General features: G+C 38.4%; 1 protein-coding gene across 17 annotated transcripts in view; it reads right to left on the bottom strand.

Annotated features, from left to right (window-relative positions):
- PRDM5 (PR/SET domain 5) overlaps nucleotides 1-12,550 on the bottom strand; it is a gene marked incomplete at its 3' end in the record, with an annotated part of 289,496 nt that overhangs the window by 78,310 nt on the left and 198,636 nt on the right. For all 17 annotated transcript variants that reach the window (XM_079919945.1, XM_079919942.1, XM_079919943.1 and 14 more), the window contains one exon: nucleotides 11,245-11,338. In XM_079919945.1, coding sequence (XP_079776071.1) covers nucleotides 11,245-11,338 — 94 coding nt within the window. The remainder of the gene's footprint in view (nucleotides 1-11,244; nucleotides 11,339-12,550) is intronic.

The raw sequence follows: 12,550 nt of genomic DNA, 5'->3' as shown, positions 1-12,550 counted from the left end.
CAAGACAGTGGCATCTGATGGTACTAGTCATCACTGCATCTTCACAGACACACACTCATAACAGAAATACATGCTGGTTTCATAAACAGAATGTCCTTGATGAAGTAAAAATTATTAATTTTATTAAACCCTAACTCTTGAGTAAGATATTTTAATATTCTTAGTTATAAAATGGGAAATAAGTACTTGTAATGCATATTGATATATTAAAGTTGTCTCAAGGAAAAGCACTTGTGTGACTGAGTCATGAGCTCACCTAACAGCTTTTGCTCATGGAACACCATTTTTACTTGAAACAAAATGATTGACATATAAAATATGGTTATTCAGATTTGGTATCTGGTAAACATTTGTTTTTTGAAAATAAAAGAAGCCTGTCGTTTCAAAAGAAAGAAGGAACGAAGGAAGGGAGGGAGGGAGGGAAGTGTTTCTTACCAAACATAAGCATTAGAGCAGTCAAAGCAAAATTTAGAATTTTGGAAAATCTGTACATGCTACCATGTGCTTGAAGGCTTCCGAATACTTAAGACTTGCCTAATGAGATCGGTGATGACACTAACACATGTGGAGGATCCACGTAACTCAGTGAGCCACTATTTTCCAAGTGATCTGTGCATCATGTTACAGAATCACACATGGGTGAAAGATCATTCAAAGTGCGAGACACACCAATGGATTTTAATGCGACAGAATAAGAGAAGTTCACCGAGATGATTTTAAGTTCCACAACACAAGCCTTAAAAAAAAAAGACCATTTTTTGAGTTTTACTGTAGTAACAATATCTAAAATTATTTACAAAGGCTAGTTAAGAACTCTCCTCTTCTAACTGCACACCTATGTGAGGCCAGATTTTCTTCAAATTCAGCAATCAAAAGAACAAGTTGCAGCAGGATGAATGAAGAAACAGACATGAGAAACTGTCTCCTCTTGAACCAGACATTAAAGAGAGTTTCAGAAATGTAAAACAATGTCTCCCGTCTCACAATATTATTTCTGATTAGAAAAATGTAGCTACTTTCTATAAAAATATGTTCTTTATGTTAACATGTAATGGGTTTCTTATTGTTATTTTTAACAAATTAATAAATACTGTTAAATGTTCTCAGCTTTTATTTCTATATAGTAAATAGCTATAGACACAACCCACACAAACGAAAGCTTCCCAGGGTCCTCAATTATTTTTGAGATGATATGGAGTGTTGAGGCCAAAACGTGAGCACCAATGATCCAGAGGGCCCTGTTCCTCAGAGGCCGCATCAGCTGTCTGTCCTGACCCTTCCCACCCCGTCTTCACTCAGGGTCCTCGCCACTTCACTGCGTGCTCCCTAACAGTATATAACTAAATGTTTCCTACAGAATAGGCTGTGACCCCATACCTGTGTTACCCTATAGCACAGACACAAATCACTAAACCTAGTGTGGGAAAGGGCTGAATTAAATCACGTGATTTAGAGACGGGCGCGAGCCGCGGCTAAAAGCACGGACCCCAGAGACGGGCGGGAGACGCTAAGGCTGCTGCTGCCGCCACCAAGGGGCCTGTGTGCGAGCACAGGTCACTCTCCACACCCCTCTTCCGCGGAGCCTGTGCAGCCCGCCACTGCCAGGGTCCCGGGATCCAAGGACAACTTCCCACTGACAACGCATGGCGGGCCTCAGGATGGAGCAACGTCACGCTGGCCTTTGCCACCGCAGGCCCGCCCCGCACTCCGTGCCCCTCCCTCACCCGGCCTGAGTGAGCCAGAGCCCCCGAATCAGCGGCTCCTTTAACCCCGTCCTGTCTGAGCAAAAAACAGACGCCCTCCAGCGACCTACACGCAGAGGCAGGGCCAAATCCAAAGCTGAGCCCCTGGGAGCTGTGAGAACAAAGAAGAGAAAGGGAAATCTCTCCCAGCAGCCTCAGAAGCAGCGGATTAAAGCTCCACAATCAACTTGATGTACTCTGCATCTGTGGAATACATGAATAGACAACGAGTCATCCCAAATTGAGGAGGTGGGCTTCGAGAGCAAGATCTATGATTTTTTCCCCTTTCCTCTTTTTGTGAATGTGTATGTGTATGCTTCTGTGTGTGTGTATAGCTTTGCTTCCACCATTTGTCCTAGGGTTCTATCCGTCCATGGTTTTTTTTAAAAATTTTTTTCTTAATAATTAATTTTGATTTTAATAATTTTATTATACTTTTCTTTCTTTCTTTCTTTCTTTCTTTTTCTTTCTTTCTTTCCTTCCTTCCTTCCTTCCTTTACACAACAAATCATCCCAAATTGAGGAGGTGGTCTCTGAGAGCAAGATTTATGATTTTTTCCCCTTTACCTCTTTTTGTGAGTGTGTATGTGTATGCTTCTGTGTAAGATTTTGTCTGTATAGCTTTGCTTCCAACATTTGTCCTAAGGTTCTATCCGTCCCTTTTTTTTTCTAAATAATTATTTTTTAATTCAATAACTTTATTATACTTTATTTTATTTTACTGTATCTTCTTTCTGTCTTTTTTCCTTCCTTCCCTCCTTCCTTCCTTCCTCCCTCCCTCCTTTCTTTCCTTCTTTGCTTCTTTCTTTCTTCCTTCCTTCCTTCCCTCCTTTCTTTCTTTCTTCCTTCCTTCCCTCCGTTCTTTCTTTCTTTCTTTCTTTCTTTCTTCATACTTCTACTAATTCTCTCTACTTTTTCTCCCTTTTATTCTGAGCCGTGTGGATGAAAGGCTCTTGGTGCTCCAGCCAGGAGTCAGGGCTCTGCCTCTGAAGTGGGAGACCCAACCTCAGGACACTGGTCAACAAGAGACCTCCCAGCTCCACATAATATCAAACGGTGAAAATCTCCCAGAGACCTCCATCTTAACACCAGCACCCAGCTTCACTCAACGACCAGCAAGCTACAGTGCTGGACAACCTATGCCAAACAACTAGCAAAACAGGAACACAACCCCATCCATTAGCAGAGAGGCTGCCTAAAATCATAATAAGGCCACAGACACCCCAAAACACAACACCAGACGTGGTCCTGCCCACCAGAAAGACAAGACCCAGCCTCAACCACCACAACACAGGCACTAATCCCCTCCACCAGGAAGCCTACACAACCCACTGAACCAACCTTAGCCACTGGAGAGAGACATCAAAAACAGCGGGAACTACAAACCTGCAGCCTGCAAAAAGGAGACCCCAAACACAGTAAGATAAGCAAAATGAGAAGACAGAAAAACACACAGCAGATGAAGGAGCAAGATAAAAACCCACCAGACCTACCAAATGAAGAGGAAATAGGCAGTCTACCTGAAAAAGAATTCAGAATAATGATAGTAAAGATGATCCAAAATCTTGGAAATAAAATAGAGAAAATGCAAGAAACATTTAACAAGGTCCTAGAAGAAATAAAGATGAAACAAGCAACGATGTACAACACAATAAATGAAATTAAAAGTACTCTAGATGGGATCAATAGCAGAATAACTGAGGCAGAAGAACGGGTAAGTGACCTGGAAGACAAAATAGTGGAAATAACTACTGCAGAGCAGAATGAAGAAAAAAGAATGAAAAGAACTGAGGACAGTCTCAGAGACATCTGAGACAACATTAAACGCACCAACATTCGAATTATAGGGGTTCCAGAAGAAGAAGAGAAATAGAAAGGGACTGAGAAAATATTTGAAGAGATTATAAGTTGAAAACTTCCCTAATATGGGAAAGGAAATAGTTAATCAAGTCCAGGAAGCACAGAGAGTCCCATACAGGATAAATCCAAGGAGAAATATGCCAAGACACATATTAATCAAACTGTCAAAAATTAAATACAAAGAAAAAATATTAAAAGCAGCAAGGGAAAAACAACAAATAACACACAAGGGAATCCCCATAAGGTTAACAGCTGATCTCTCAGCAGAAACCCTACAAGCCAGAAGGGAGTGGCAGGACATACTGAAAGCGATGAAGGAGAAAAACCTGCAACCAAGACTACTCTACCCAGCAAGGATCTCATTCAGATTTGATGGAGAAATTAAAACCTTTACAGACAAGCAAAAGCTGAGAGAGTTCAGCACCACCAAACCAGCTTTACAACAACTGCTAAAGGAACTTCTCTAGGCAAGAAACACAAGAGAAGGAAAAGACCTATAATAACGAAACCAAAACAATTTAGAAAATGGGAATAGGAACATACATATCAATAATTACCTTAAATGTAAATGGACTAAATGCTCCCACCAAAAGACACAGATTGGCTGAATGGATACAAAAACAAGACCCTTATATATGCTGTCTACAAGAGACCCACTTCAGACCTAGAGACATACAGACTGAAAGTAAGGGGATGGAAAAAGATATTCCATGCAAATGGAAATCAAAAGAAAGCTGGAGTAGCAATTCTCATATCAGACAAAATAGACTTTAAAATAAAGACTATTAGAAGAGACAAAGAAGGACACCACATAATGATCAAGGGATCGATCCAAGAAGAAGATATAACAATTTTAAATATTTATGCACCCAACATAGGAGCACCTCAATACATAAGGCAAATACTAACAGCCATACAAGGGGAAATCGACAGTAACACATTCATAGTAGGGGACTTCAACACCCCACTTTCACCCATGGACAGATCATCCAAAATGAAAATAAATAAGGAAACACAAGCTTTAAATGATACATTAAACAAGATGGACTTAATTGATATTTATAGGACACTCCATCCAACAACAACAGAATACACATTTTTCTCAAGTGCTCATGGAACATTCTCCAGGATAGATCATATGTTGGGTCACAAATCAAGCCTCGGTAAATTTAAGAAAATTGAAATTATATCAAGTATCTTTTCCGACCACAACGCCATGAGACTAGATATCAATTACAGGAAAAGATCTGTAAAAAATACAAACACATGGAGGCTAAACAATACACTACTTATTAATGAAGTGATCACCGAAGAAATCAAAGAGGAAATTAAAAAATACCTAGAAACAAATGACAATGGAGACACTACGACCCTAAACCTATGGGATGCAGCAAAAGCAGTTCTAAGGGGGAAGTTTATAGCAATACAAGCCCACCTTAAGAAGCAGGAAACATCTCGAATAAACAACCTAACCTTGCACCTCAAGCAATTAGAGAAAGAAGAACAAGAAAACCACAAAGCTAGCAGAAGGAAAGAAATCATAAAAATCAGATCAGAAATAAATGAAAAAGAAATGAAGGAAACAATAGCAAAGATCAATAAAACTAAAAGCTAGTTCTTTGAGAAGATAAACAAAATAGATAAACCACTAGCCAGACTCATCAAGAAAAAAAGGGAGAAGACTCAAATCAATAGAATTAGAAATGAAAAAGGAGAAGTAACAACTGACACTGCAGAAATACAAAAGATCATGAGAGACTACTACAAGCAACGCTGCCAATAAAATGGACAATCTGGAAGAAATGGACAAATTCTTAGAAATGCACAACCTGCCAAGACTGAATCAGGAAGAAATAGAAAATATGAACAGACCAATCACAAGCACTGAAATTGAAACTGTGATTAAAAATCTTCCAACAAACAAAAGCCCAGGACCAGAAGGCTTCACAGATGAATTCTATCGAACAGTTACAGAAGAGCTGACACCTATCCTTCTCAAACTCTTCCAAACTATAGCAAAGGGAGGAACACTCCCAAATTCCTTCTACGAGGCCACCATTACCTTGATACCAAAATCAGACAAGGATGTCACAAAGAAAGAAAACTACAGGCCAATATCACTGATGAACATAGATGCAAAAATGCTCAACAAAATACTAGCAAACAGAATCCAACAGCACATTAAAAGGATCACACACCATGATCAAGTGGGGTTTATTCCAGGAATGCAAGGATACTTCAATATACGCAAATCTATCAATATGATAAACCATATTAACAAACTGAAGGAGAAAAACCATATGATCATCTCAATAGATGCAGAGAAAGCTTTTGACAAAATTCAACACCCATTTATGATAAAAACCCTGCAGAAAGTAGGCATAGAGGGAACTTACCTCAACATAATAAACGCCATATATGACAAGCCCACAGCAAACATCATCCGCAATGGTGAAAAACTGAAACCATTTCCACTAAGATCAGGAACAAGACAAGGTTGCCCACTCTCACCACTCTTATTCAACATAGTTTTGGAAGTTTTAGGTACAGCAATCAGAGAAGAAAAGGAAATAAAAGGAATCAAAATTGGAAAAGAAGAAGTAAAGCTGTCACTGTCTGCAGATGACATGATATTATACATAGAGAATCCTAAAGATGCTACCAGAAAACTACTGGAGCTAATCAATGAATTTGGTAAAGTAGCAGGATACAAAATTAATGCACAGAAATCTCTGGCATTCCTATATACTAATGATGAAAAATCTGAAAGTGAAATCAAGAAAACACTCCCATTTACCACTGCAACAAAAAGAATAAAATATCTAGGAATAAACCTACCTAAGGAGACAAAAGACCTGTATGCAGAAAATTATAAGGCACTGATGAAAGAAATTAAAGATGATACAAATAGATGGAGAGATATACCATGTTCTTGGGTTGGAAGAATCAACATTGTGAAAATGACTCTACTACCCAAAGCAATCTATAGATTCAATGCAATCCCTATCAAACTACCACTGGCCTTTTTCACAGAACTAGAACAAAATTTTTCACATTTTGTATGGAAACACAAAAGACTCGGAACAGCCAAAGCAATCTTGAGAAAGAAAAATGGAGCTGGAGGAATCAGGCTCCCTGACTTAAGACTATACTACAAAGCTACAGTAATCAAGACAGTATGGTACTGGCACAAAAACGGAAAGATAGATCAATGGAACGGGATAGAAAGCCCAGAGATAAACCCACGCACATATGGACACCTTATCTTTGATAAAGGTGGCAGGAATGTACAGTGGAGAAAGGACAGCCTCTTCAATAAGTGGTGCTGGGAAAACTGAACAGGTACATGTAAAAGTATGAGATTAGATCACTCCCTAACACCATACACAAAAATAAGCTCAAAATGGATTAAAGACCTAAATGTAAGGCCAGAAACTATCAAACTCTTAGAGGAAAACATAGGCAGAACACTCTGTGACATAAATCACAGCAAGATCCTTTCTGACCCACCTCCTAGAGAAATGGAAATAAAAACAAAAATAAACAAATGGGACCTAATGAAACTTCAAAGCTTTTGCACAGCAAAGGAAACCATAAACAAGACCAAAAGACAACCTTCAGAATGGGAGAAAATATTTGCAAATGAAGCAACTGACAAAGGATTAATCTCCAAAATTTACAAGCAGCTCATGCAGCTCAATAACAAAAAAACAAACAACCCAATCCAAAAATGGGCAGGAAACCTAAATAGACATTTCTCCAAAGAAGATATACAGACTGCCAACAAACACATGAAAGAATGCTCAACATCATTAATCATTAGAGAAATGCAAATCAAAACTACAATGAGATATCATCTCACACCAGTCAGAATGGCCATCATCAAAAAATCTAGAAACAATAAATGCTGGAGAGGGTGTGGATAAAAGGGAACACTCTTGCACTGCTGTTGGGAATGTGAATTGGTTCAGCCACTATGGAGAACAGTATGGAGGTTCCTTAAAAAACTACAAATAGAACTACCATATGACCCAGCAATCCCACTACTGGGCATATACCCTGAGAAAACCAAAATTTAAAAAGAGTCATGTACCAAAATGTTTACTGCAGCTCTATTCACAATAGCCCGGAGATGGAAACAACCTAAGTGCCCATCATCGGATGAATGGATAAAGAAGATGTGGCACATATATACAATGGAATATTACTCAGCCATATAAAGAAACGAAATTGAGCTATTTGTAGTGAGGTGGATAGACCTAGAGTCTGTCATACAGAGTGAAGTAAGTCAGAAAGAATAAGACAAATACCGTATGCTAACACATATATATGGAATTTAAGAAAAAGTATGTCATGAAGGACCTAGGGGTAAGACAGGAATAAAGACACAGACCTACTGGAGAACGGACTTGAGGATATGGGGAGGGGGAAGGGTGAGCTGTGACAGGGCGAGAGAGAGTCATGGACATATATACACTAACAAATGTAAGGTAGATAGCTAGTGGGAAGCAGCCGCATGGCACAGGGATATCGGCTCGGTACTTTGTGACCACCTGGAGGGGTGTGATAGGGAGGTGGGAGGGAGGGAGACGCAAGAGGGAAGAGATATGGGAACATATGTATATGTATAACTGATTCACTTTCTTATAAAGCAGAAACTAACACACCATTGTAAAGCAATTATACCCCAATAAAGATGTTAAAAAAAAAAAAGAAGAAAAATGGAACCAGACTGAACATTAAAATATTATAAAGCACAAAAAAAAAATCACGTGATTTCATAAGAAAAAATAATAAAGAGAGAAAAAGTGAATGTATAAATCTCAAAATGCGAGCTTTATCATCATAGAAGCGAAATAACTACATAAACCCATTTTGTCACTGAGCCAGGTTCCAGCTTGGAAGGGAAAATGGATGCACGTGATTTGGAGGACAGGACAAAGCGAATAAAAGAGAAGTAGGGCTTCCCTGATGGCGCAGTGGTTGCGAGTCCGCCTGCCGATGCAGGGGACACGGGTTCGTGCCCCGGTCCGGGAAGATCCCACATGCCGCGGAGCGGCTGGGCCAGTGAGCCATGGCCGCTGAGCCTGTGCATCCAGAGCCTGTGCTCCGCAACGGGAGAGGCCACAACAGTGAGAGGCCCGCGTACCGCAAAAAAAAAAAAAAAAAAAAAAAAAAGAGGCAAAAGCAGCATTAGTCCATGCAGGAAAAGAAATCCACGCCAGGACTGTTATGGAAGCCCAGATACTGCCAACCCACCAGGTCTCCGCAGCCACCTCTGTTGCTTGACACCGACCACTTCAAATACAGCCCCAGCCATGCTGCCAGGCAAAAACATAGGCTTCACATCAAAATAACTCAAAGAAGAATTCTAAAATGTGAAAATGAAATGAGTCTGATTTTAAACAGAAAAATCCAGTTATAATAATTGTAAATAAATAATTATACAACTATCTGTGTGGACATACATAAACACATAGGCCACCTTTATGTTTTTACTTTACTTATTTAAATGTATATGCTGGCTGACTGTGCCTTAGCACTGTTGTCTGAATTTAGGTGGCCAGTTTTCTTGATCAGAAACCAATAAACCAGAACCTGTACAACATTTAAATAACCAAATCATATAAAAAAGATTTGAATTTTTAAAAATATTCTTTAGATTACAGATACTATAGAACATAACATGACGACAAAAAAAACTACAAATATTTATTAATATTTTTATCACAGAGAATTCTTGGAGCTCAAAAAAATCTTATTATTGCAACTTTGTAGCAGATAATAATTAAAATTTTAGAAGACATTACTAGTTTAAGTTTATTCTTCTCCACTGCCCATCCTCTACAACTAAAATAAAATGTAGGCACATGGAATTCTCAAGGATGGAATTATTTTGAATAATCAAGTGTTCTATGATTGGATTCATCTTTTCTATGCTGAAATACATGTTTTAATGCATTCTGAACAATAATCACTGCCTTTTAAAAACACACTATTATCAACCATAATTCAATTACATGATAATGTCTCAGGGCATTACTCTAAACTTATTACTATGATACACAGAAATAATACACTTTCCCCATCTCCTAGTTGCCCTCCTTCCACATACAAATTATACACACAAACACACACATACAGACATAAAATCTGCGGAGCAAATTATAAGTTACATTTTCAGGGTGGCACAAAGACGTCTTCTAAGAACTATGGATCCAGAATGGAAGGCTGCTGATTTCACTCTCGCCTTTAACCATGTCTGCCACAATTCCGCATGGCCCCCAAAACACAGAAGAGAGTGGTGCCCACTGACGTCAAAGACTACACTGTTAGGTTCCGGGGCTGGCCTGGGACTTCAGAGCTCTCTCTCCTCTCTCTTCATCATTTACTTGCCTCTTCTGTACAATCAGGACATGGTGCTAACAGTCTCTGGCACTATTTTAAGTCTACCTGTCCTCAGCATGATTCTCTGCTGCCCTTTTCTTTTTGCTTCTCTCTACTTTTCTTTTTGTTGTGTTCTGTTTCTGCTACACATATTGGACTGTGTCCTGAAAGCCTCACTTTCTGTAGATACTTCTAGTCAAGAAGATCTCCTTTCCTTCTTTAGGGTGCCCATTATTCCACAGCCATCATGTATAATGCTTGATCTGTTCTTGGTTATATGTTTCATTTGAAAGCATTTAAGAGGCTATTCTAAGATGACAACTACTAAGTTGACCTACGCTTTTCAGCTTTAGCCAGAAAATTTCCAAAATAAGAAATTATGCTGCATGGCTGTCCTTTTTTTTTCCACCTTTGTATAATAATCACAGTATTATTCTTTGACCTGCTTAAACTAACATTTCTTCATTCACAACACAGTTATTGTGCTAAACACTGAGCTAGGAGCTAGGGACACAATGATAAAGAAAGTCAAATACTACGGCTCTTGAATAAAAAGCTTCAGCAATTTAATCCAGTTACACAGTTTACCAAACACAGTCCAGCTACTAAGAACCACTTAAGATTCACACACAATAATCTAGCTATCAAAATTAAGAGTATTCTTTCAAGTCTTTTCAAGAACTTCTCTACATGACAGATAAAACCCAAACAAAGTTCTTTGAAGAATATTTAGCTGTTCATTCACTAGGGCACAGCCCTCCCTCATGGGAGAAATTACACAGGAAGTTGTAAGAAATGAAGAAAACCCTTTAGGAAGCAATTCATGGCATAACAGATACTATGGTCACATCACCCTTGCATCCAATAAAATCTTATAGCATTCAAGCCACATTCCAAGGACTTTTTACATTTTAAAAGGTCACATTTGATGCGAGTTACAGGAGGGATTTTTAAGAGGAGGCCCTTAGGCTTCTGTAAAACTGCTACACCCTATTCCATCTATTAGAATAGTATATAAAGTAAATCACAGTTATTTCACAACCAAACATTAATCAGTTGCCACTTTAGATATTTAACTTAGTTTGGGAAAGTGTACTTATTCAAAATTTTTCTAGAGTAAGAAACTAGATGCTATAAAACTTTACAAGAGAGGAAATAGTCAAGATTAATTCTTAATCTTGGAGTCATTTTGTAAAACTATAAACTCCTTCTCTTGGAAGAATTTGATTTCTCTACGTTGTTTTTATCTACATACCTGTGTGGCTACGGATATGAACTCTCAGTGTACCACTGCTGGCAAACTTCTGGCCACAATATGGGCAGATTTTCTCCTTTTCTCCTGTATGTGTCTAAACGGAAAGGAATAAAAAAGGTTGAGGACAAATATAAAGAATGAGGTTAAAATGATTAAGTGCCTCTGACAACAGTAAATCCTTTTTTTCCCAGGATTATGTTCCTTTAAAATGATTTAATATCACAATGAGATTTTAAACAATTTATCATGGTTATTCCCACTGGTTCAAAAAAACCTCTTAGAATCATGTGTTAGTGTTAATTTGAAAATAACTCTGCAGTTTACATTTTAAGCCTTTATGGAGCCCCCATGTAAAGATGATTAAGTTATACAAAGCCAGTATATGTTAACAAAACCGCATAATCAAAATGGGGCTACAGCTGCCCTTGACTGCTGCCAAGAAACACTTCCTTAGAAGCACTTTTCACATTCTTTGTGTGTATTTAGTGCTTGAGGACAGAATTAATCTCAATAAAGTAATCTGTTACTTGCATTATGTTTGTCAGACTGGATTGATTTTACTGCAAAGCAAAAAGGAGTATAAATCTTATTTGATCTTTAAATTCAGCAGGTGTTAACTGAACAGTCAATTTGAAAGATCACTGCTGCCTTCAGTACCTTTAACCTGGACAAAGAACCACCACACAAGAAAAGGTGAATGAGTATCACCAAAGCCAGTTTCAATACAATGTTAAGAGAGGTCAAAGAAAAAAAGAGTGACCTCTCCCAAAAAAGGAGACAGATGAGGTGTTTTAAACTTGTCTCACAATCTCATCAGGCAAGCAGTGTTTCTACCAACATCAAAATAGGTCATTCCAATAAATGAGGCGACAGAGCTACTTTTCAAGTCCCATTGGTTTTCAAACTTAGGAGGAGGGAAAAGGAGAAGGAAGCCATTACTTCAGATACCTGCACATTCTCTCAGACCCTTTTTAGAATTGTTAGCTTCAATGATAACCTGAATATGAACAAAAGCATATAGTGGATCATCCGGGTTACCACCACCGTCACAAAACAGAACTTCCAGGGCCTGTTTCTTCTGCCTTTGTTTTTACGCAAATTACTGGCAAATATTATTATTGGAATTGCCATGAGCTAATGTAGAAAGAACAGGAAAGGTTTTTTAAAAAGGTTTTTTAAATAGAGAAATATTTAAAAATATTTTTATGGGATAGAGATGGGATAGAGAAAAAAGGGTGGGGTAATTATGTCAGAACCTGACAACCTCGAGGAACCACTAACTTAGCAAAACATTCTCATCTTCCAT

The sequence above is a fragment of the Stenella coeruleoalba genome (genome assembly GCF_951394435.1).
Source record: "Stenella coeruleoalba genome assembly, chromosome: 4".
In the NCBI taxonomy this organism is placed as follows: Eukaryota; Metazoa; Chordata; class Mammalia; order Artiodactyla; family Delphinidae; genus Stenella; species Stenella coeruleoalba.
Note: the sequence above shows the minus strand (reverse complement) of the source record. Positions and strands in the feature narration are given on the sequence as shown.